Source organism: Triturus cristatus, chromosome 10 (genome assembly GCF_964204655.1).
Source record: "Triturus cristatus chromosome 10, aTriCri1.1, whole genome shotgun sequence".
NCBI classification, from domain to species: domain Eukaryota; kingdom Metazoa; phylum Chordata; class Amphibia; order Caudata; family Salamandridae; genus Triturus; species Triturus cristatus.
Window position 1 is genome coordinate 1,243,159,455 of NC_140593.1, and position 24,765 is coordinate 1,243,184,219.

Consider the following 24,765-nt stretch of genomic DNA (forward strand, 5'->3'; position numbering starts at 1 on the left):
AGTACGTTTTGTAGTGCGTTTTGTAGCACGTTTTGTAGTACGTTTTGTAGTACTGCGTTTTGTAGTACCTTTTGTAGTACCTTTTGTAGTACCTTTTGCAGTACGTTTTGTAGTGCGTTTTGTAGTGCGTTTTGTAGCGCGTTTTGTAGTACTGCGTTTTGTAGTACCTTTTGTAGTACCTTTTGTAGTACCTTTTGCAGTACGTATTGTAGTACCTTTTGTAGTACGTTTTGTAGTGCGTTTTGTACTGCGTTTTGTAGCACGTTTTGTAGTACTGCGTTTTGTAGTACCTTTTGTAGTACCTTTTGCAGTACCTTTTGCAGTACGTTTTGTAGTGCGTTTTGTAGTGCGTTTTGTAGTGCGTTTTGTAGTGCGTTTTGTAGTGCGTTTTGTAGTGCGTTTTGTAGTACCTTTTGTAGTGCGTTTTGTAGTGCGTTTTGTAGTACCTTTTGTAGTGCGTTTTGTAGTACGTGCGTTTTGTAGTACCTTTTGTAGTACGTTTTGCACACCGCGTGCAGTTGTCCTGCGCGGTTGTCTCTTTCGTGGGCATGACTCGTCTTCGCGATGTAAGGGCCGTGACGAGGAAGAGGGCCGGGAGCTCATGGTAAACAAGAGCTGTGGCAGAGCAAGCCTGAAACTTGCCACTGGCTGTCCTGAGCCGCACCCACTGTGCCCGCTGCTACCCTGGGCACACCCTCCTGAATTCCATTTTTTTGTTTTTAATCCTCTCACATTCCTTCGTTATCTTTTATCTCGGGCACTCGGCGCTCAGCAGAGCTCTGCTCTCAGACGGGGAGCACATACCTGAGGGGAGAATACCTGGCTGATGGCTAGGCCCCTCCTGCCCAGACTGATGCCAGGGTACACTTACAGGCTGGTGCCAGGGAACACTTACAGGCTGGTGCCAGGGTAAAGTTATAGACTGGTACCAGGGTACCCTTACAGGCTGGTGCCAGGGTACGTGCCAGGCTACACTTGCAGGCTAGTGCCAGGGAACACCTACAGACTGGTGCCAGGGTACACTTATAGGCTGGTGCCAGGGTACACTTATAGACTGGTGCCAGGCTACACTTACAGGCTAGTGCCAGGGAACACTTACAGGCTGGTGCCAGGGTACACTTACAGGCTGGTGCCAGGGTACACTTATAGGCCGGTGCCAGGCTACACTTACAGGCTGGTGCCAGGGTACACTTACAGGCTGGTGCCAGGGTACACTTACAGGCTGGTGCCAGGGTACACTTATAGGCTGGTGCCAGGGTACACTTATAGACTGGTGCCAGGGTACACTGACAGGCTGGTGCCAGGGTACACTTAAAGACTGGTGCCAGGGAACACTTACAGGCTGGTGCCAGGGTACACTTACAGGCTGGTGCCAGGGTACACTTATAGGCTGGTGCCAGGGTACACTTATAGACTGGTGCCAGGGCACACTGACAGGCTGGTGCCAGGGTACACTTAAAGACTGGTGCCAGGGTACACTGACAGGCTGGTGCCAGAGTACACTTACAATCTGGGGCCAGGGTACACTTACAAGCTGGGCCCAGGGTACACTTACAGGCCGGTGCCAGGGTACACTTACAGGGCAGTGCCAGGTTACACTTGCAGACTGGTGCCACTTATAGACTGGTGCCAGGGTACACTTATAGGCTGCTGCCAGGGTACACTTACAAGCCGGTGCCAGGTTGCACTTACTGGGTGGTGGCAGGGTACACTTACAGGCTGGTGCCAGGGTACACTTATAGACTGGTGCCAGGGTTCACTCACAGGCTGGTGCCAGGGTTCACTCACAGGCTGGTTCTGTGGGTACATTTTGTGACGTTTTCCAGGGTACTCTTACAGGCTGGTTCCAGGGTATACTTACAGGCCGGTGCCAGGTTACACTTACTTGGTGGTGCCAGAGTACACTTAGACTGGTGCCACTTACAGACAGGTGCCAGGGTTACACTTAATGGGTGGTGCCAGGGTACACTTACAGGCCAGTGCCAGGGTGCACTTACAGGCGGCTGTCAGGGTACACTTACAGGCTGGGGCCAGGGTACGCTTACAGGCTGGTGCCATTGTACACTTACTGGGTTTTTGCAGGGTACACTTAGGGACTGGTGCCAGGGTACACTTACAGGCTGGTGCCACGGTATACTTACAGGCCGGTGCCAGGTTACACTTACTTGGTGGTGCCAGAGTACACTTAGACTGGTGCCACTTATAGACAGGTGCCAGGGTACACTTAATGGGTGGTGCCAGGGTACACTTACAGGCCAGTGCCAGGGTACACTTACAGGCGGCTGTCAGGGTACACTTACAGGCTGGGGCCAGGGTACGCTTACAGGCTGGGGCCAGGGTACACTTACAGGCTGGGGCCAGGGTATGCTTACAGGCGGCTGTCAGGGTACACTTACAGGCTGGGGCCAGGGTACGCTTACAGGCGGCTGTCAGGGTACACTTACAGGCTGGGGCCAGAGTACACTTACAGGCCAGTGCCAGGGTACACTTACAGGCGGCTGCCAGGGTACACTTACAGGCTGGGGCCAGGGTACGCTTACAGGCTGGGGCCAGGGTACGCTTACAGGCCAGTGCCAGGGTACACTTACAGGCGGCTGCCAGGGTACGCTTACAGGCTGGGGCCAGGGTACGCTTACAGGCTGGGGCCAGGGTATGCTTACTGGGTTCTGTCACCAAGGCATACAGCTGCAACACTGTATCTGTACCCCTACTACAGCTGCCGCACTGTCTCTGTACCCCTACTACAGCTGCCGCACTGTCTCTGTACCCCTACTACAGCTGCAACACTGTATCTGTACCCCTACTACAGCTGCCGCACTGTCTCTGTACCCCTACTACAGCTGCCGCACTGTCTCTGTACCCTTACTACAGCTGCTGCACTGTCTCTGTACCCCTACTACAGCTGCAACACTGTATCTGTACCCCTACTACAGCTGCCGCACTGTCTCTGTACCCCTACTACAGCTGCCGCACTGTCTCTGTACCCCTATTACAGCTGCAACACTGTATCTGAACCCCTACTACAGCTGCCGCACTGTCTCTGTACCCCTACTACAGCTGCCGCACTGTCTCTGTACCCCTACTACAGGAAGGGTGAGTATAGAGCACACTGCATGTCTACCACTACTACAGGCAGTAGTGCTGCAACACTGTATCTGTACCCCTACTACAGCTGCCGCACTGTCTCTGTACCCCTACTACAGCTGCCGCACTGTCTCTGTACCCCTACTACAGCTGCAACACTGTATCTGTACCCCTACTACAGCTGCCACACTGTCTCTGTACCCCTACTACAGCTGCCACACTGTCTCTGTACCCCTACTACAGCTGCCGCACTGTTTCTGTACCCCTACTACAGCTGCCGCACTGTCTCTGTACCCCTACTACAGCTGCAACACTGTATCTGTACCCCTACTACAGCTGCCGCACTGTCTCTGTACCCCTACTACAGCTGCCGCATTGTCTCTGTACCCCTACAACAGCTGCCGCACTCTCTGTACCCCTACTACAGCTACCGCACTGTCTCTGTACCCCTACTACAGCTGCCACACAGCTGCCCCGCTGCTCGTGTGACTGTCTCTGTACCCCTACTACAGCTGCCGCACTATCTCTGTACCCCTACTACAGCTGCCGCACTGTCTCTGTACCCCTACTACAGCTGCCGCACTGTCTCTGTACCCCTACTACAGCTGCCGCACTGTCTCTGTAACCCTACTACAGCTGCAGCACTGTATCTGTACCCCTACTACAGCTGCTGCACTGTCTCTGTACCCCTACTACAGCTGCAACACTGTATCTGTACCCCTACTACAGCTGCTGCACTGTCTCTGTACCCCTACTATAGCTGCCGCACTGTCTCTGTACCCCTACTACAGCTGCAACACTGTATCTGTACCCCTACTACAGCTGCTGCACTGTCTCTGTACCCCTACTACAGCTGCCGCACTGTCTCTGTACACCTACTACAGCTGCAACACTGTCTCTGTACCCCTACTACAGCTGCCGTACTGTCTCTGTACCCCTACTACAGCTGCAACACTGTATCTGTACCCCTACTACAGCTGCTGCACTGTCTCTGTACCCCTAATACAGCTGCCGCACTGTCTCTGTACCCCTACTACAGCTGCAACACTGTATCTGTACCCCTACTACAGCTGCTGCACTGTCTCTGTACCCCTTCTACAGCTGCAACACTGTCTCTGTACCCCTACTACAGCTGCCGCACTGTCTCTGTACCCCTACTACAGCTGCCGCACTGTCTCTGTAACCCTACTACAGCTGCAGCACTGTATCTGTACCCCTACTACAGCTGCTGCACTGTCTCTGTACCCCTACTACAGCTGCAACACTGTATCTGTACCCCTACTACAGCTGCCGCACTGTCTCTGTACCCCTACTACAGCTGCCGCACTGTCTCTGTACCCCTACTACAGCTGCAACACTGTATCTGTACCCCTACTACAGCTGCCGCACTGTCTCTGTACCCCTACTACAGCTGCAACACTGTCTCTGTACCCCTACTACAGCTGCCGTACTGTCTCTGTACTCCTACTACAGGTAGTGCTGCTTTTACACTGTATCTGTAACCCTACTACTACTCTGATGCAGGACATCAGGTGACCAATCAGATACAGGACTTCTAGTGATTGATCATATACAGGAAACCTGGTGATCTCCCAGCTACAGGAAACCTGGTGATAGATCACATCAGGAGAACACTTTGATCGCGGAAGCGCGTGTGTAAGGCTAAAACCTGCTTAAATTACTAGCGTACATTTTCAGGCGCGAATCAAGCAGGGACTGTATACTTTTTAAAATAATTATTTGCCAATTTTAAACATAGAGAAAAATTGCACTGTTTATGTACTGACCTGTGTTGTATTGAACGTGTCGCAATTGTGTAATCACCCGCCCCGGTCCAACCCGGCTTGTGCCGTTGTGTGGAGGGCAGGGCTAACCCCAACAGCAATTACGTCCGGTCGAAGGAGGCGGGACTTCCTCCCTGGGACTCCTCATTAAAACGATGTGCACACGTACGCGCAGCGGACGCGCCGCCAGAGCGCCGAAGGCGCGCTAAAGGCAAGCCCGTCTGCGCCCGTCCGCGCACGACCGAGCCCAGAGCCCCAGACCCCTGGTCCTAGCGAGAGGATTATATTCACAGCAGACGAGATACGCAAGTTAGAAAGACCATGCCACACTCTATGCAAATACACCATACGCGCTGATAGCAGAGATCTGAGGTGCAAACAATGCCAGTTAACCCTAACACCCCAGCCAAACAAGAACACAGGAGAGAAGATACACTTAGCACTACTGGATTGTAGATCGCTAGCAAAACACAAATTTGTAATTCAGGACGGCAGGAGGGGCCCGGGCAGGGTGGGGCAGGCACAAAAATAAACAAAAAAAAGCAAAGAAAAAAAAAGAAATTCAGGACTTATTGAGAGAACGCGATCTAGATGCCCTTCTCCTAAATGAAACATGGCTACATGAAGGCTCTACCCAGGATATCCTGGATGCCATTCCGAGGGAATATTTACTAGCACGACAAGATCGAGTCGGTCAAAGAGGGGGAGGTATCGCTATTATCTACAAATCTACATTGAAATGCATAATTAACAAGGCAGATATTAAGAGCCACAGAAGATTACACCACCTCAGGTGTTTTGATATATCGGCCACCAGGACCACTAATACAATGTAGAACGAGCCTAGAAGAGGAGTTAATACATCCAGCCCTTCGTCATAAGAACCTAATAGTTTTAGGAGACTTAAATATTCACTTTGATAATGAGCTAGATCAAGAGGCTAAGGCAATACGAGGTGATCTACAAATGCATACTCTAGTATTAAGAGGAGAGAAACCTACGCACCAAGGGGGACATACCCTAGATCCTATTTTCTCAAATATCACTGATATAGAGGTAGACACTCCATGGCCAATTCCATGGTCAGACCACCACCTGATCCAGTTCACGATGCCCTCCCAGAGAGAGAGAGCAAAACCACAGAGTGGGGAAATAACAACTGGGAAATGGAATCATTTTAACTCCACCTCCTTTACCAATGAACTAAAAGGATTTAGACCGACGCTTGATCTAGATATCAATATAGCTAATAGTCAAATCGATACTTGGAATACTCATGCATTGGATAGAACAGCACCTTGGAGCATTAGGACGCCTAGGAGACATAAGGAAACGGCCCCTTGGTTCAATATGGAAATAAAAGCAGCCAAAAAATCCTGTAAAAGGCTGGAGAGAATATGGAGGAGGGATTATGGCAACAAGGCTAAAGAAGCATATAGAAAGGAATTAAAACAATATCACTTACTAATAAAGAAACAAAGATGTACTTTCTATACTGAGAGAATTGAGGGGGCTAAGAATTCGCCAAAAGAAATGTTTGCCATATTAAAATCTCTTAGGACTCGCGAAGAGGTGGACGATTCGAACCCATCTGCGGATAGTTGCAACAGGATAGTGGAATTCTTCGCAAACAAGGTGAACAAAATCTATGGCACTTTTCCAATAGAGGCTAAACAAGACCTAGGACCTGTCACTGAAAGCCAGATCATTTTTTCAGGAACAACGTTAGAGGCTTTTAAGACCCCAGAATTTGAGGAGCTCACAGCCATAGCTAAGAATATCAAATCTGGCTCACCGCTAGACCCAGCCCGACCAGACATAATAATGGAAGGCGCCAAAGAAATCATGCCGTATATATCAGAGCTCATCTCCAGATCATTCGTAAGTGGTACGGTCCCGGCCAAATGGAAACAAGCCATTGTTAAACCTCTAAAAAAGATAGCATCAATCGATTAAATGACACTAGAAAATCTACGCCCCATCTCTTTACTACCTTTTTTTGCGAAAATTGCGTAGAAGGTTGTAAATAAACAACTGGTAGAACATATAGACAGAAATAATATACTCCATCCATCGCAGTCGGGCTTCAGAAAGGCACACTCCACGGAATCAGCGCTACTGATGGCATCAGAAACCTTAAGAATGTACGCAGATAACGGGCAAACAGCGGCACTGATTCTCCTTGACCTCAGTGCGGCGTTTGACACCGTCTCTCACAAACTCCTCTTGGGGAGACTTGAGAGCTGTGGGGTGAGACATCAGGCACTACACTGGTTGACATCATTCCTCTCCGCACGTGGTTTCAAAGTCGCACAAAAAGTCCATACCTCGGAGAGCACTCCATTACACCAAGGAGTCCCTCAGGGCTCAACTTTAAGTCCCACCCTATTTAAAATCTATGTGGGACCTTTAGCAGAGTGTGTGGAGAAGCACAAGGTATCAATTGTGTCATACGCAGACGATACACAACTTATCGTGATGCTATCCCAAATTAACAAGGACCTGGCTGCAGCACAATTCTCAGAGTGCCTAAAGGAAGTGGCCCAATGGATGTCGAACCACTGCCTCAAACTTAATGGCAACAAAACGGAGGTGCTAATAGTGGGAAAATCCCCGTCCATATGGTCAACAGCCTGGTGGCCAGACTGTTTGGGTCTGATACCCTCCCCTAAATCAGAAGTTAAAAATCTTGGGGTTTGGATAGACTCCGAATTAACTTTTGAGAGCCAAATCCGGAAGGTGGCAGGGAAATGCTACGCGGCGATGAAAATCCTGCGAAAGATCTTGGATCTACTTCCTCCTAGAGCAAGAAAAACCATTGTTCACGCAGTTGTAACCTCCCAAATGGACTACGGTAACGTTCTATACATGGGAACAACTAAAAGAGGATTGGAAAAACTTCAGAAAGTGCAAAATGCAGCAGCACGCCTCGTCTTGGGCCTGCCAAGGAGAACCAACACAAAACAAACCCTGGCTGCTCTACACCGGCTCCCAGTATAAAAAGGATCAAATTCAAAGCTATGTGTCACCGCCACCGCATGGTACGAAGGAAAGGCCCTAGCTACCTCCGACCTCTAATAACAAGCTATACTCCAGGTCGCAGTTTAAGATCACTGGACAAGGACCTAGTGATTGTACCAAGAGTGGTTAAAGCTAAAATGGGGGAGCGATCTTTCAGGTATAGAGCGGCAAAGTGCTGGAATAATCTTCCATTAAAGCTAAGAAGAGAGACGTGCGAAACAAGATTTCGCAAACTATTAGAAACATGGCTATTTACACAACCTTAGCCATGATAAATATCGTAATCTCGTGAGGTCCCATGCCACCTAAGACACCCTTCTTTTTCCTTCTAGTGATCTCTTTAGCACGGGGACACACCGTTGGTGTAACCAGGCGCTTTATAAATGTATAATAATAATAATAATCAAAGACAGTACCTCTGGTGATCGATCAGATACAGGACACCTGGTGATCGATAAGATAGAGGACACCCGGTGATCAATCAGATACAGAACACCCGGTAATCAATCAGATACAGGACACCTAGTGATCGATCAGATACAGGACACCCGGTGATTGATCAGATACAAGACACCTGGTGATCGATCAGATACAGGACACCTGGTGATCGATGAGATAGAGGACACCCGGTGATCGATCGGATACAAGACACCTGGTGATCCATCAGATACTGGACACCCGGTGATCGATCAGATGCAGGACACCTGGTGGTCGATCAGATGCAGGTCACCTGAGGGTCAATCAGATGCAGGTCACCTGATGGTCAATCAGATACAGGACTTCTAGTGGTTGATCATACACAGGAAATCTGGTGATCTCCCAGCTACAGGAAACCTTGTGATAGATCAAAGACAGTACCTCTGGTGATCGATCAGATACAGGACAGCTGGTGATCGATAAGATAGAGGACACCCGGTGATCAATCGGATACAAGACACCTGGTGATCAATCAGATACAGAACACCCGGTGATCGATCAGATACTGGACACCTGGTAATCGATCAGATACAGGACACCCGGTGATTGATCAGATACAAGACACCTGGTGATCGATCAGATAGAGGACACCCGGTGAGCGATCGGATACAAGACACCTGGTGATCCATCAGATACTGGACACCTGGTGGTCAATCAGATGCAGGTCACCTGATGGTCAATCAGATGCAGGACAATTGGTGGTCGATCAGATGCCAGACACATGGTGATCAAACAGATACAAGACACCTGTGATCGGTCAGATACAAGACACCTGGTGAACCATCAGATACAGGACAATTGTTGATCGATCAGAGAGAGGACACCCGTGATCGATCATACACAGTACATCTGGTGATCAATCAGACATAGCACATCTGCTGATCGATCAGATACAAGGCATCTGGTGATCCATCAGATACTGGACACCCAGTGATCGATCAGATGCAGGTCACCTGATGGTCGATCAGATGCAGGACAATTGGTGGTTTTGTGACCCCCAGGTCACAAAACATTATCGCCCTATATCTTGTCTTCCTTTGCCTGCCAAAGTCTTAGAAAAAGTGATCAATCAGGAGCTAATGCAATTCATCGATACTAGTAGTGCCTTAGATACCACACAACACGGTTTCAGACCGCGCCACTCCACTGAATCTGCCTTAATTATGGCTACAGAGGAAATCCGAAGAGCCATGGACAGTGGGGGCAGGGCCACTCTTGTCTTACTGGACCTAACGGCGGCGTTTGACACCGTTAATCATGTAGTTCTACGTGACAGACTGATCCAGCTGGGCATAAAGGACTCTGCTCTGGCGCTCCTCCAATCCTTTCTCGAGTCCAGATGTCAGCAGATCCACTGGGATGGTCTTCAGTCTGAAGAACTTCCTCTTCCTTGTGGTGTGCCTCAGGGTTCAGCATTATCCCCCACATTGTTTAATCTTTATGTTACCCCACTGGCTAAATTAATAAAGGATCATGGGTTAAACTTGGTTTCTTACGCTGACGACACACAGCTAGTAGTGTCCTTGTCACAAAGTGTTGAAGCTACAGCGGAGAAATTTAAAACCTGTCTATCCAAAGTGATGAGCTGGATGAGCCGAAACTTTCTAAAACTTAACACTGAGAAGACGGAGGTGATAGAATTTGGCCACAAGCCGTCCATCTGGAACCATCTCTGGTGGCCATCTGAGGCGGGCATCTGTCCAGTCCCCGCACCAAAAGTAAAGAACCTGGGATTCCTGATGGACAAAGACCTTTCATTGACGTTCCAAGTCAATCAGGTGACCTCGGCCTGTTTCCTCATGATTAAAATATTTCGGAAGGTCCTCCCTTTCATCCCGTTTACCTTGCGGAAAACAGTAGTGGGGGCCCTAGTCCTCTCCCGTATTGACTACTGCAACGCATTGTACATCGGGACTGGGGAGCGTCAACTTGCTAAGCTTCAATCTTTGCAAAATGCGGCTGTTAGAGTTCTGCTTGATCTTCCGAAGCATCATCCCACATCTTCTTACATGAGGAAGCTCCATTGGCTTCCTGTTCGTAACAGGATCCAGTTTAAGACTTTATGTCTAGTGCATAAGGCTGTACATGGAGGAGGGGCTGATGACATGAAATCCTTATTTTCTACTTATGTCCCCCCTCGCACACTCAGATCTTCTACTATGGGCCTAGTTTGCCCTTCAAAATTTAAGAGGGCGCGATGGGGAGGCAGGGCCTTTTCGTTCCAAGCAGCAAAACTTTGGAACACTCTACCAACAGCACTTCGTTTGGGAACTAACATGACCCCGTTTAGAAAGGCCTTGAAGACCTGGCTGTTCACCAAATCTTAAGCTAGCCCCACCTCGTCCCTTCAATCACAGCGCCAAGACGCCTCGGCATAAGTGCGCTTAATAAATAACTCAGTCAGTCAGTCAGTCAGTGGTCGATCAGATGCCAGACACCTGGTGGTCGATCAGATGCAGGACACCTGATGATCGATCAGATTCAGGGCACCTGGTGATCCGTCTCTCCACGGTGGGGGCTCCCTTGTAGAATTTGCTACCTCTTCAATGGAGGCTGTGGGGTCTGTGCCTGTTGGAGGTTTAGAAGATGCTTAAACCCCACCTCATCACCCTGCTGCTTGGATAACCCTATGCTCTTCACTAGAACCCTCTAGATTGGTCCTTGCTCTGTCCAATCCGAGGTCCAAGATCAGCCTCACCTCTTCCTCCAGCCTCTAGACCCCAGGCTTCTCGATGCTTTGTCATCATCTTGGGGACATACCCAGTGGTGGTTGCCATGTACCGAGGGTGGTGGGACAGGGGAGACACACAAAAAATGTTTTAAACACTTACCTTAAGGCACAATGCGATGTTCTCCTCCACCAGTCGTCCCTCTTCTGCGGGACCCAGCCATTTCCCCTAACCAATCCTGGCATGGCTCTCACCCGCATGAGAGCAGCGCCAGGATTGGTTGGAGTGGCTTCCCTCATATCACTGGAGACCTGTGCATGTTAAACTTCTCAAGACAGCTGGGTGAGAGAAGTTTAAAATGCTCATGTCTGGCGGGCGTCCTAAGACTGCCGGCCAAAGACACGCGCATTTTAAAGCACACCGCTCCCTTGCGCCAGTCGCAGCACTGGCCCCGCCCAGCCCTGTCACTCAGTTCAGGTAGGGTCTGTTGCTGAAAAATAAAATGGTAATAAATAAACTTTATTACCATTTTATTTTTCAGATCTGGCCTGTGGGGCGATGATCCTCTGCTCACACGGAGGAGCCGCCCTGGCGCAACCTCACTAGGCGCTGTCCCTCACTAGGCGCTGTCCCTCACTTGGCGCTATCCCTCACTAGGCGCTATCCATCACTAGGCACTGTCCCTCACTAGGCGCTGTCCCTCACTAGGCGCTGTCCCTCACTAGGCGCTGTCCCTCACTAGGCGCTATCTATCACTAGGCGCTATCTATCACTAGGCGCTGTCCCTCGCAAGGCGCTGTCCCTCACTAGGCGCTGTCCCTCACTAGCCGCTATCCCTCACTAGGCGCTGTCCCTCATTAGGTACTGTCTCTCACTAGGTGCTATCCCTCACTAGGCGCTATCCATCACTAGGTGCTATCCATCACTAGGAGCTGTCCCTCACTAGGCGCTATCCCTCACTAGGCACAGTCCCTCACTAGGCGCTATCCCTCGCTAGGAGCTGTCCCTCGCTAGGAGCTGTCCCTCGCTAGGCGCGGTCCCTCACTAGCCGCTATCCCTCACTAGGCGCTGTCCCTCATTAGGTACTGTCCCTCACTAGGTGCTATCCCTCACTAGGCGCTATCCATCACTAGGCGCTATCCATCACTAGGCGCTGTCCCTCACTAGGCGCTATCCCTCACTAGGCACAGTCCCTCACTAGGCGCTATCCCTCGCTAGGAGCTGTCCCTCGCTAGGAGCTGTCCCTCGCTAGGCGCGGTCCCTCACTAGGCGCTGTCCCTCACTAGGCGCTATCCATCACTAGGCGCTATCCCTCACTAGGAGCTGTCCCTCACTAGGCGCTATCCCTCACTAGGCGCAGTCCCTCACTAGGCGCTATCCCTCGCTAGGCGCTATCCCTCGCTAGGAGCTGTCCCTCGCTAGGCGCTGTCCCTCGCTAGGCGCGGTCCCTCACTAGGCGCGGTCCCTCACTAGGCGCTGTCCCTCACTATGCGCTATCCCTCACTAGGCGCTATCCGTCACTAGGCGCTGTCCGTCACTAGGCGCTGTCCCTCGCTAGGCGCTGTCCCTCGCTAGGCGCTGTCCCTCGCTAGGCTCTATCCCTCACTAGGCGCTGTCCCTCACTAGGCGCTGTCCCTCGCTAGGCGCTATCCCTCGCTAGGAGCTGTCCCTCGCTAGGAGCTGTCCCTCGCTAGGAGCTGTCCCTCGCTAGGCGCGGTCCCTCACTGCTGGACTGGTTCTGCAGCAACGGACGGTTCCGCAGCTCGCAGCGCCCTCTGTGCCCGCATGGACAGGGTGTTTTGCACCGCTTTACAAATCCCCAAATAAAATAAAAGATACCGCCACACTTGTCTCAGAGGGACAGTGTGGGGGATGGAGGAGGCAGCGGTGCGTGTGCGCTGCCCCGGGTGTAGGCGCTACACCAGGATCAGCGCGTGCCGCGATGGAAGCCGTCTGCTGCCATGGGGACGCGTCCTGGGACTTGGTAACACTTCACGTCCCTTTGCCACAGTCTGCTGCCGGCTCGGCTCGGCTCGCAGCATCTGCCCTTTTGTTTGTAATTGCATTGATCCTAAAGGCAGGCGCTGAAGCTGCCTCCAGCCGGATACAAAAAGGCGCTTTGATGTGAATTATTCATTATGACTGGAGGCCGCGGACCCCTCCCATCTATCACTGGGGACAATGTGAGGGGGCCCCGAGCGGCTGCACGGAGGCCGTGAATAGACTCGGTCCATCACCTTCCTGTGCAGGGTCTGTTAAAAGGAGGAGCCCCTCCCATCTATCACTGGGGACAATGTGAGGGAAGCCGTGAAAAGACTGGGTTTAGACGGGCTCCGGCAGCGCTCCATTACATCCCTGTTGAAAGGAGGAGCCGCGCGGGCCCGTCTCCTCTATCCCTGGTGACAATGTGGGGGAGGCCCCGGGCGGCTGCACGGAGGCCGTCAATAGAGAGTAGGTTCACACGGGCTCCGGCAGCGCTCCATTACATTCTCTGTTAAAAGGAGGAGCCGCACGGGCCTCTCGCATATATCAATGGTGAGAATGTGAGGGAGGCCGTGAATAGTCTGGGTTCACACGGGCTCCGGCAGCGCTCCATCGCCTCCCTGTTAAAAGGAGGAGCCGCACGGGCCTCTCGCATATATGAATGGTGAGAATGTGAGGGAGGCCGTGAATAGTCTGGGTTCACACGGGCCCTGCAGCGCTCCATCGCCTCCCTGTACAGGGTCTGTTATAAGGAGCTTTCTCATATCAGATGTTGCTGGTTGAGAGACCCTTTTCCCTGTTTTTTCCGAATGCAGGCCTAATCCTTGTAGATTGGCCATTCATAAGAACGCGACCTAAAGATGTAAATGTGAAATATTAAAGGGATCGCCCCGTCTTTCAGTCTGGCTGAGAAACGTGTCCGGGTTTCTCTGAGAAACTTTGAGAAGCAAGCATCCTGGGACCGGTTTCGGGGTAACACCCCTCATCAGCCAGGCTAGCTTGAATGCAGTGGCAAAGTGAGCAAGGGACGGGGGTGAATGTCTGCATTGGTTAGCGCTCAGTCTATCATCTGCTCCGTTTGTATTTGTCGCCCTAAGTTGGCGGGGTGTGCCCAGACACAGGTCCCTTGCTCACGGTGTGCCCAGACGTGGGTCCCTTGCTCACAGTGTGCCCAGACGCAGGTCCCTTGCTCACGGTGTGCCCAGACGCAGGTCCCTTGCTCACGGTGTGCCCAGACGCAGGTCCCTTGCTCACGGTGTGCCCAGACGCGGGTCTCTTGCTCCCGGTGTGCCCAGACGCAGGTCCCTTGCTCACGGTGTGCCCAGACGCAGGTCCCTTGCTCACGGTGTTCCCAGACGTGGGTCTCTTGCTCCCGGTGTGCCCAGACGTGGGTCTCATGCTCACGGTGTGCCCAGACGTGGGTCTCTTGCTCACGGTGTGCCCAGACGTGGGTCTCTTGCTCCCGGTGTGCCCAGACGCAGGTCCCTTGCTCACGGTGTGCCCAGACGTGGGTCTCATGCTCACGGTGTGCCCAGACGTGGGTCTCATGCTCACGGTGTGCCCAGACGTGGGTCTCATGCTCACGGTGTGCCCAGACGTGGGTCTCATGCTCCCGGTGTGCCCAGACGTGGGTCTCTTGCTCCCGGTGTGCCCAGACGTGGGTCTCATGCTCCCGGTGTGCCCAGACGTGGGTCTCTTGCTCACGGTGTGCCCAGACGTGGGTCTCTTGCTCACGGTGTGCCCAGACGTGGGTCTCTTGCTCACGGTGTGCTCAGACGTGGGTCTCATGCTCACGGTGTGCCCAGACGTGGGTCTCATGCTCACGGTGTGCCCAGACGCAGGTCCCTTGCTCACGGTGTGCCCAGACGCGGGTCTCATGCTCACGGTGTGCCCAGACGCGGGTCTCTTGCTCACGGTGTGCCCAGACGTGGGTCTCATGCTCACGGTGTGCCCAGACGTGGGTCTCTTGCTCACGGTGTGCCCAGACGTGGGTCTCTTGCTCACGGTGTGGCCAGACGTGGGTCTCTTGCTCACGGTGTGCCCAGACGTGGGTCTCTTGCTCACGGTGTGCCCAGACGTGGGTCTCTTGCTCACGGTGTGCCCAGACGTGGGTCTCTTGCTCACGGTGTGCCCAGACGTGGGTCTCTTGCTCACGGTGTGCCCAGACGTGGGTCCCTTGCTCACGGTGTGCCCAGACGTGGGTCTCATGTTCACGGTGTGCCCAGACGTGGGTCTCATGCTCACGGTGTGCCCAGACGTGGGTCTCTTGCTCACGGTGTGCCCAGACGTGGGTCTCTTGCTCACGGTGTGCCCAGACGTGGGTCTCTTGCTCACGGTGTGCCCAGACGTGGGTCTCTTGCTCACGGTGTGCCCAGACGTGGGTCTCTTGCTCACGGTGTGCCCAGACGTGGGTCTCTTGCTCACGGTGTGCCCAGACGTGGGTCTCTTGCTCCCGGTGTGCCCAGACGTGGGTCTCTTGCTCCCGGTGTGCCCAGACGTGGGTCTCTTGCTCCCGGTGTGCCCAGACGTGGGTCTCTTGCTCCCGGTGTGCCCAGACGTGGGTCCCTTGCTCCCGGTGTGCCCAGACGTGGGTCTCTTGCTCCCGGTGTGCCCAGACGTGGGTCTCTTGCTCACGGTGTGCCCAGACGTGGGTCTCTTGCTCACGGTGTGCCCAGACGTGGGTCTCATGCTCACGGTGTGCCCAGACGTGGGTCTCTTGCTCACGGTGTGCCCAGACGTGGGTCTCTTGCTCACGGTGTGCCCAGACGTGGGTCTCTTGCTCACGGTGTGCCCAGACGTGGGTCTCTTGCTCACGGTGTGCCCAGACGTGGGTCTCTTGCTCACGCTGTGCCCAGACGTGGGTCTCTTGCTCACGGTGTGCCCAGACGTGGGTCCCTTGCTCACGGTGTGCCCAGACGCAGGTCCCTTGCTCACGGTGTGCCCAGACGTGGGTCTCTTGCTCACGGTGTGCCCAGACGTGGGTCTCTTGCTCACGGTGTGCCCAGACGTGGGTCTCATGCTCACGGTGTGCCCAGACGTGGGTCTCATGCTCACGGTGTGCCCAGACGCAGGTCCCTTGCTCACGGTGTGCCCAGACGTGGGTCTCATGCTCACGGTGTGCCCAGACGCGGGTCTCTTGCTCACGGTGTGCCCAGACGTGGGTCTCATGCTCACGGTGTGCCCAGACGTGGGTCTCTTGCTCACGGTGTGCCCAGACGTGGGTCTCATGCTCACGGTGTGCCCAGACGTGGGTCTCATGCTCACGGTGTGCCCAGACACAGGTCCCTTGCTCACGGTGTGCCCAGACGTGGGTCTCATGCTCACGGTGTGCCCAGACGTGGGTCTCTTGCTCACGGTGTGCCCAGACGTGGGTCTCTTGCTCACGGTGTGCCCAGACATGGGTCTCTTGCTCACGGTGTGCCCAGACGTGGGTCTCTTGCTCACGGTGTGCCCAGACGTGGGTCTCTTGCTCACGGTGTGCCCAGACGTGGGTCTCTTGCTCCCGGTGTGCCCAGACGTGGGTCCCTTGCTCACGGTGTGCCCAGGCGCGGGTCTCATGCTCCCGGTGTGCCCAGACGCAGGTCCCTTGCTCACGGTGTGCCCAGACGCAGGTCCCTTGCTCACGGTGTGCCCAGACGCGGGTCTCATGCTCACGGTGTGCCCAGACGCAGGTCCCTTGCTCACGGTGTGCCCAGACGTGGGTCTCATGCTCACGGTGTGCCCAGGCGTGGGTCTCATGCTCACGGTGTGCCCAGACGTGGGTCCCTTGCTCACGGTGTGCCCAGACGTGGGTCTTATGCTCACGGTGTGCCCAGACGTGGGTCTCATGCTCACGGTGTGCCCAGACGTGGGTCTCTTGCTCACGGTGTGCCCAGACGTGGGTCTCATGCTCACGGTGTGCCCAGACGTGGGTCTCTTGCTCACGGTGTGCCCAGACGTGGGTCTCTTGCTCACGGTGTGCCCAGACGTGGGTCTCTTGCTCACGGTGTGCCCAGACGTGGGTCTCTTGCTCACGGTGTGCCCAGACGTGGGTCTCTTGCTCACGGTGTGCCCAGACGTGGGTCTCTTGCTCACGGTGTGCCCAGACGTGGGTCTCATGCTCACGGTGTGCCCAGACACAGGTCCCTTGCTCACGGTGTGCCCAGACGTGGGTCTCATGCTCACGGTGTGCCCAGACGTGGGTCTCTTGCTCACGGTGTGCCCAGACGTGGGTCTCTTGCTCACGGTGTGCCCAGACGTGGGTCTCATGCTCCCGGTGTGCCCAGACGTGGGTCTCTTGCTCACGGTGTGCCCAGACGTGGGTCTCTTGCTCACGGTGTGCCCAGACGTGGGTCTCTTGCTCACGGTGTGCCCAGACGTGGGTCTCTTGCTCCCAGTGTGCCCAGACGTGGGTCTCTTGCTCACGGTGTGCCCAGACGTGGGTCTCTTGCTCACGGTGTGCCCAGACGTGGGTCTCTTGCTCACGGTGTGCCCAGACGTGGGTCTCTTGCTCACGGTGTGCCCAGAGCTCCCCAAACATGGTCTGTCACATTTGCGGATTGCGCCTTTTCGCACAACTCTGCTTCGGTGTTTGAAATATTATGAACAGAAGGCGGGGGTTTGTCTGAAAGAGGCGCGTTACTTAACTTTACTGAGATAAAAAATATGTTGCCAGGACTCTTGTTTTACAGATTAGTTCACACTGGTGAACCAGATCTAAATATAAGCGAGGCCACCTCTGCCCAGGCCCCCGGCCGAATCCTGATACATTAATGGGCCGGCCCACCGAGAGACTGGGAATGCAACCTCCGCCCGCTGGTAAAGGGAGGTAATAGAGTCCCATCTGCCTCTGGAACGGCCGCTCAGGCCACCACTGGACTGCTGGCGGCATCCGTGCAGCACAGACACAGCCCAGATCGGCCACCACGGGGGCAAAATAGTGTCCCATAGCTACCAATCGGATACAGTCCCTTTGCCTGAGTGTCTGCCTTCCCAATCCGATCCCGTCTGACGATGTCCGCGATGGGCATCATGTAGACATTGAAGAGTGTTGGGCTGAGAGATGATCCTTGAGGGACTCTGCAGATGAGGTTCTTGGGTTCTGAGGTGTAGGGGGAAAGTCTAACTCACTGGGTTCTGTCCATGAGGAAGGCAGATATCCAATTTCAATTGCATCCAATTGCTTCGCTGCTGTTTGGCGATGAAGGAGGTGTCCGGCTGCTTGGGGGAGTTCGTATCGGCATGCTGTGGGTCGAATGTGTTGTAGATCTGGGCAGTTTTCTGTTCAAAGAAGTTTGAGAGGTTGTTGCAGAGTCTTGGGATGGGATGCTGTACAAATATGCAACAATATCTCAACCGAATTCATTGAAAATAATTATGCTTGTAGGTGCAAGACATTACAGTAGAGGAACAAAGGCGAGAGAATCCAAATCATTCATTGAATGTGCTCCTAGGCATCATATATTTAGAAGACTGGAATATACACAACAGTTGTAACAGCACTGGTAAGCTTGGATGCAGAGGCAACCCTAAGGAATTAAGTGCACGTTGTGCTCGTGACACGATGTGACGGCGCAAGTGACAACGTGAGAAAAACACAGCGCATGCCGCAAGGTGAAACGTTCCTCAAAGCTCTCCAAGTTACAGAATCCTTTGGCTCTTGCGTGAAACGAATCTAATCCTTGACCCCGTGTTAACGCTGTAGCAAACATTGTGCACTATTTGCTGAAATTCATAAAGTAAATTATCGTGTCACAGCCGCTGAGGGTTGAAAACAAGCATTGGCTGTAACACAGGTTCATGCTGGAATATCATTGCTCAGTATCTGCTGCCCTCAGAATTGTCCTCGCTGCAGCAGCTACATGGTTACTGTTATCCACCGTTCCAAGCTCCAAACCGACCTTCAAGATGGCCGCCCTCACGGTGCTGGTTACTGTTATCCGCCGTTCCAAGCTCCAAACCGACCTTCAAGATGGCCACCCTCACGGTGCTGGTTTCTGCATTTCAAGCTCCAAAACCCTTCTTCAAGATGGCTGCACTCTCATGGTGCAGCAGCTAGATGGTTACTGCTATCCACCGTTCCAAGCTCCAAACCGACCTTCAAGATGGCCGCCCTCACGGTGCTGGTTTCTGCATTTCAAGCTCCAAAACCCTTCTTCAAGATGGCTGCACTCTCATGGTGCAGCAGCTAGATGGTTACTGCTATCCACCGTTCCAAGCTCCAAACCGACCTTCAAGATGGCCGCCCTCACGGTGCTGGTTTCTGCATTTCAAGCTCCAAAACCCTTCTTCAAGATGGCTGCCCTCATGGTGCAGCAGCTAGATGGTTACTGCCAGTGTGTGTGTCCAGACGTCCGGCATGAAGAACTCATGAACACAATGTGTGATGTCCATGTCATGTCTTGATTGGCTGAGTATTTATATCTACATGTGGCATCAGGCTTTGTGGTGTTTTTGGGGAGCACGAGCCTTTAGCCAAACACGTTTTATTGGGGCCAAATGCCGCGGACCAGTTTGTGGTGCAAATATCTATCTGTGACATCCAGCAGGGTTTTCCATGACTGTGTGTTTATCTTTGGATTTCGAGATACCCCACTTTCGACCTGTTATTCGATAGGCGTGGGTTCGGATCGCAGGGCCTGTTTGACCACGTATCTCTGACTCGAGGTTGATGGGGAGGTCACCCTGAGGTCGGCCATCTTGAAGAGGGCTTTTGGCAGTCACCCTGGGTAAATCCAACAGCAATGATGTGAGTTCATTAGAACTCCTGAAAATAATAAGGCAGCCACTGGTGTCATTTTTAATGACATTCTCAATAGCTTGTGTACAGTTGTCATAGAGTACATTGGTAATGCTTTTACCGAATCTGACATAGTTATGTATTCCTAGGTCATGACATACATTGATATTACTTTCACTGGTAACACCATTGTACATAGATCATGGCATACATTGACATTGCTTCTGCCGGTATCGTGGCTGTTGTGGAGGCATAGATTATGACATACACTGACGTATTTGAGTATTGACATTGTCATATGGTCACCAACTATGGCATATGTTGACATTGCATTTATTGGCATTGCCGTTCTCCGGCCTGCAAACATCATGGTACTCATGGACATCATATTTACCCGTTCATGGTGCAGCAGCTAGATGGTTACTGCTATCCACCATTCCAAGCTCCAAAACCCCTCTTCAAGATGGCCGACCTCATGGTGATGGTTACTGCTATCCACCATTCCCAGCTCCAAAACCCCTCTTCAAGATGGCCGTCCTCATAGTGATGGTTACTGTTATCCACCATTCCAAGCTCCAAAACCCCTCTTCAAGATGGCTGCCTCATGGTGATGGTTACTGCTATCCACCGTTCCAAGCTCCAAAACCCTTCTTCAAGATGGCCGACCTCATGGTTATGGTTACTGTTATCCACCATTCCAAGCTCCAAAACCCCTCTTCAAGATGGCCGCCCTCATGGTGATGGTTACTGTTATCCACCATTCCAAGCTCCAAAACCCCTCTTCAAGATGGCCGCCTTGTCTGATTATTAGCAAAACCCTGAACAGAGCACTCCCCATATCTGATAATCCCATCGATGGAGTAAGGAGGCGGCTCCGCAGAATTAATGCTCCACTGGGAAACTAAAGAACTTGAAGAGACCTCCTAAATATCACGCTCAGGACCCCACTATCCTCGGCTGCTAAATGCATACATGCCAACATTTTAGGACAGGGACGTGGGAGATTTAAAATAAAAAATCGGGAGGGCAAAAATTCCCCATTGACTTCTATTGTGGAAAATGCAATTTCAGGTGGGATACCGCTAAAATAAAGCCATTTTTGGCTTGAAAAATCGGAAGTCTCCCGCCTGAATCGGGTCTATTGGCAAGCATGTAAATGAATTGAGCTTTTCACAAAACCTTATACCCCCCGTAAAATATTCTACCTAAACAGTTGTTGCCGCCGCCCATCCCGTATGCCACCAATCTCTATCTTAAACCCGCTCATTAACTGCAGCCCCTCAATGCCGGAGCGCTTACATTACAGCCGAGGCGACCCTCCCTCTAATCTTGTATGTTTATCTCCCTACATCTTTTATTCCCACAAGCCAGGGCTTTAAAATATGTATTCAGCTTCCGTCAAAGTAAATCAAAATGTAAATATTTTATTATCTAAATGTATATTTTTATGTGAACATTTGTATGTAAGAAAAACATCTGTAACAGGGGCCTATCAATCCCTGGAGTAACGTCCAGGCAGAGAAGAAAACTCGATAAATAAATCCTGTCTCTGTAATGGCTGCCTCTGTGATGGCTGGCTCTTAGATGCCTGCCTCTGTAATGGCTGCCTCTTAGATGCCTGCCTCTGTGATGGCTGCTCTTTAATGGCCACCTCTGTAATGGCTGACTCTGTGATGCCTGCCTCTTAGATGCCTGCCTCTAATGGCTGCCTCTTAGATGCCTGCCTCTAATGCCTGCCTCTTAGATGCCTGCCTCTGTAATGGCTGCCTCTGTATTGGCTGCCTCTTAGATGCCTGCCTCTGTAATGGTTGCCTCTGTGATGCCTGCCTCTGTAATGGCTGCCTCTTAGATGCCTGGCTCTGTAATGGCTGCCTCTTAGATGCCTGCCTCTGTAATGGCTGCCTCTGTGAATGCTGGTCCTCATGTGTAACCCTCTTCTGTCTTGCAGCCAGCTTCATGCGCAGACACGGGTGTCATGGCAGCCCGCCGGGTGCTCCGCCTGCTGACCCTTCTAGGGTGCTGCTGTTGGGTGCTGTCGAGCCTTCCGACCACGGCCCGCGTCCACCTGTCCTACAAAGGTAAGGCGACCTCTGACCCTTGTGGGGTGCTATGCCAGGGTGGGCTCCACCACTTAGACCTAGACAGGCGTCCACTTATCCTACAAAGGTAAGGTGACCTCTGACCCTTGTGGGATGCTTCTGTTGGACGCTCAGTCCTTCCGACCATGGCCCACATCCACCTGTCCTACAAAGGTAAGGCGACATCTGACCCTTGCGGGGTGATACCCCAGGGTGGGCTCCACCATTTAGACCTAGACACTCATCGACTTGTCCTGCAAATGTAAGGTGACCTCTGACCCTTGTAGGGTGCTTCTGTTGGGCGCTCAGTCCTTTCGACCACGGCTCGCGTCCACCTGTCCTACAAAGGTAAGGCGACCTCTGACCCTTGTGCGGTGCTATCCCAGGGTGGGCTCCACCACTTAGACCTAGACACGCGTCCACTTGTCCTACAAATGTAAGGTGACCTCTGACCCTTGTGGGGTGCTTCTGTTGGGTGCTGCCGATCCTTCTGACCACGGCCCACATCCACCTGTCCTACAAAGGTAAGGCGACCTCTGACCCTTGCGGGGTGGGCTCCCCCATTTAGACCTAGACATGCATCCACCTGTCCTACAAATGGAAGGTTGGCCAAGAGAGGCTGCCCCGAGTCTGTGGAATCCACCCATGTTATGGCGGGTTGCTTGGAAGAACCAGGACTCATCAAATCCCCATCTCGCCTGATTGGGCCCTGATCCCCCCTCATTGATCACCAGCACTGTTGCACTTTACGCATCATCTTTCAGGTAGTGTAAGGCTATGTTAGGCTCACTTCGTTGAACACTTGCGCTGTCATGGCGAGCTGCTAGGGAGAACCAGGACTCATCGCTCCCTCTCCCGCCCTTTGGGTCCTGATGGTACCGACTGAATATTTGCACACTCGCACTTTACGCCTTGCTTTGCACGCAAGCGTAATATGAAACGATTCATAGTTAGATGCTTTAGCTTTATGTGCATATAGAAACCTAAACATTGTGTGAGTCATGGAATCTTGGGGGCGAACAGTATTGATTTTGAGAAGAAATGTACCCTGGAATCTTGTAAGTAGTAGGCACCCTACTCTAAGGCTCTGGGGTCAGGGGGCCTCGGGGTGTCTGATGGGGTCAGGGGGCCTTGGGGTGTCTGACAGGGTCAGGGGGCCTCGGGGTGTCTGACGGGGTCAGGGGGCCTCGGAGTGTCTGATGGGGTCAGGGGGCCCCAGGGTGTCTGATGGGGTCAGGGGGCCCCGGGGTGTCTGATGGGGTCAGGGGGCCTTGGGATGTCTGATGTGGTCAGGGGGCCTCGGGGTGTCTGATGGGGTCAGGGGGCCTCGGGGTGTCTGATGGGGTCAGGGGGCCTTGGGGTGTCTGATGGGGTCAGGGGGCCTCGGAGTGTCTGATGGGGTCAGGGGGCCTTGGGGTGTCTGATGGGGTCAGGGGGCCTCGGGGTGTCTGATGGGGTCAGGGGGCCTCGGGGTGTCTGATGGGGTCAGGGGGCCTCGGGGTGTCTGATGGGGGTCAGGGGGCCTCGGGGTGTCTGATGGGGTCAGGGGGCCGTGGGGTGTCTGATGGGGTCAGGGGGCCTTGGGGTGTCTGATGGGGTCAGGGGGCCTCGGGGTGTCTGATGGGGTCAGGGGGCCTCGGGGTGTCTGATGGGGGTCAGGGGGCCTCGGGGTGTCTGATGGGGTCAGGGGGCCTTGGGGTGTCTGATGGGGTCAGGGGGCCTTGGGGTGTCTGATGATTGATTGTCTTCGTCGTCTACCTTCTTCCTTCTTTTTACTGATTTATTTGTGATGCTAATTTGTTTATTTTAACAATGTTTATGGTTTTTAATGACTCGTTAATGTTTCCTTGTCCTGCACCCCCTTGTTTCCCAGATGCAGCAGATGTGCACACACCATGCACCCCTTGTCCTGCACATCCCTTGTTCCCCAGATGCAGCAGATGTGCACACACCATGCACCCCTTGCCCTGCACACCCCTTGTTCCCCAGATGCAGCAGATGTGAACACACCATGCACCCCTTGTCCTGCACACCCCTTGTTCCCCAGATGCAGCAGATGTGCACACACCACGCACCCCTTGCCCTGCACACCCCTTGTTCCCCAGATGCAGCAGATGTGAACACACCATGCACCCCTTGTCCTGCACACCCCTTGTTCCCCAGATGCAGCAGATGTGCACACACTACGCACCCCTTGTCCTGCACACACCACGCACCCCTCGTCCTGCACCCCCTTGTACCCCAGGTGCAATCTTTGCTGCTCTCCGCTTGTTTCCTCCTCCAGAGCTCCTTGTATGGACGCGGCTCTTACTCCTGAAATGCGTTGTTTTCGAATCACAAATCTCTCATTAGCTCGAGCCTGGGCAGCGCATGCGCTGCTCTGCGGGGCATGCTGTATTGAGGTATGGCATAGAAGCTCCGCCCATTTCTCGCCCCTCTTTTCAATTGGTTCCTGTCACTGTCCTTGCGAAATCGTTGCTTTTCATTTGTGAATAGGCTTGTTAGTCCCTCCTTGGTACCGCCTTGTCCGCACTTGTAACCTCTCATAACGATTGGACCTTTTGCTTGTGTCGTTACACGTCTGCTTTATAAGTCGGTGAGCACTATTTCTTTTATCATCGTCTCCTCCAGACCGCGGGGTGCTAAACCATGGAACCGGAAGCTGCCCTTGGGCAAGGGCCGGTCTTCAATGCACAGAGCTGTTTCTCGCTAATGCAACTCACAGAAATTTAGTGCATAGGCATACTGCCCCTTGTCACGTGGTACAGAGGGCGCGGGATCACATGAAAGCTGACCACGGCGCCCACTTCAGGGACACTGCTCCTTGTCACGTGGTACAGAGGGCGCGGGATCACATGAAAGCGGACCACGGCGCCCACTTCAGGGACACTGCTCCTTGTCACGTGGTACAGAGGGCGCGGGATCACATGAAAGCGGACCACGGCGCCCAC

The 24,765-nt window shown here is 53.2% G+C and overlaps 1 protein-coding gene across 1 annotated transcript in view; it reads left to right on the forward strand.

Moving 5' to 3' along the window:
• The window catches only part of LOC146797188 (semaphorin-3F-like), a 670,875-nt gene that overhangs the window by 226,232 nt on the left and 419,878 nt on the right, over window positions 1–24,765 (forward strand). The window contains exon 2 of the mRNA XM_085629898.1: window positions 21,685–21,814. Within this exon, the coding sequence (XP_085486024.1) occupies window positions 21,712–21,814 (103 nt within the window). The 5' untranslated portion in view covers window positions 21,685–21,711. The remainder of the gene's footprint in view (window positions 1–21,684; window positions 21,815–24,765) is intronic.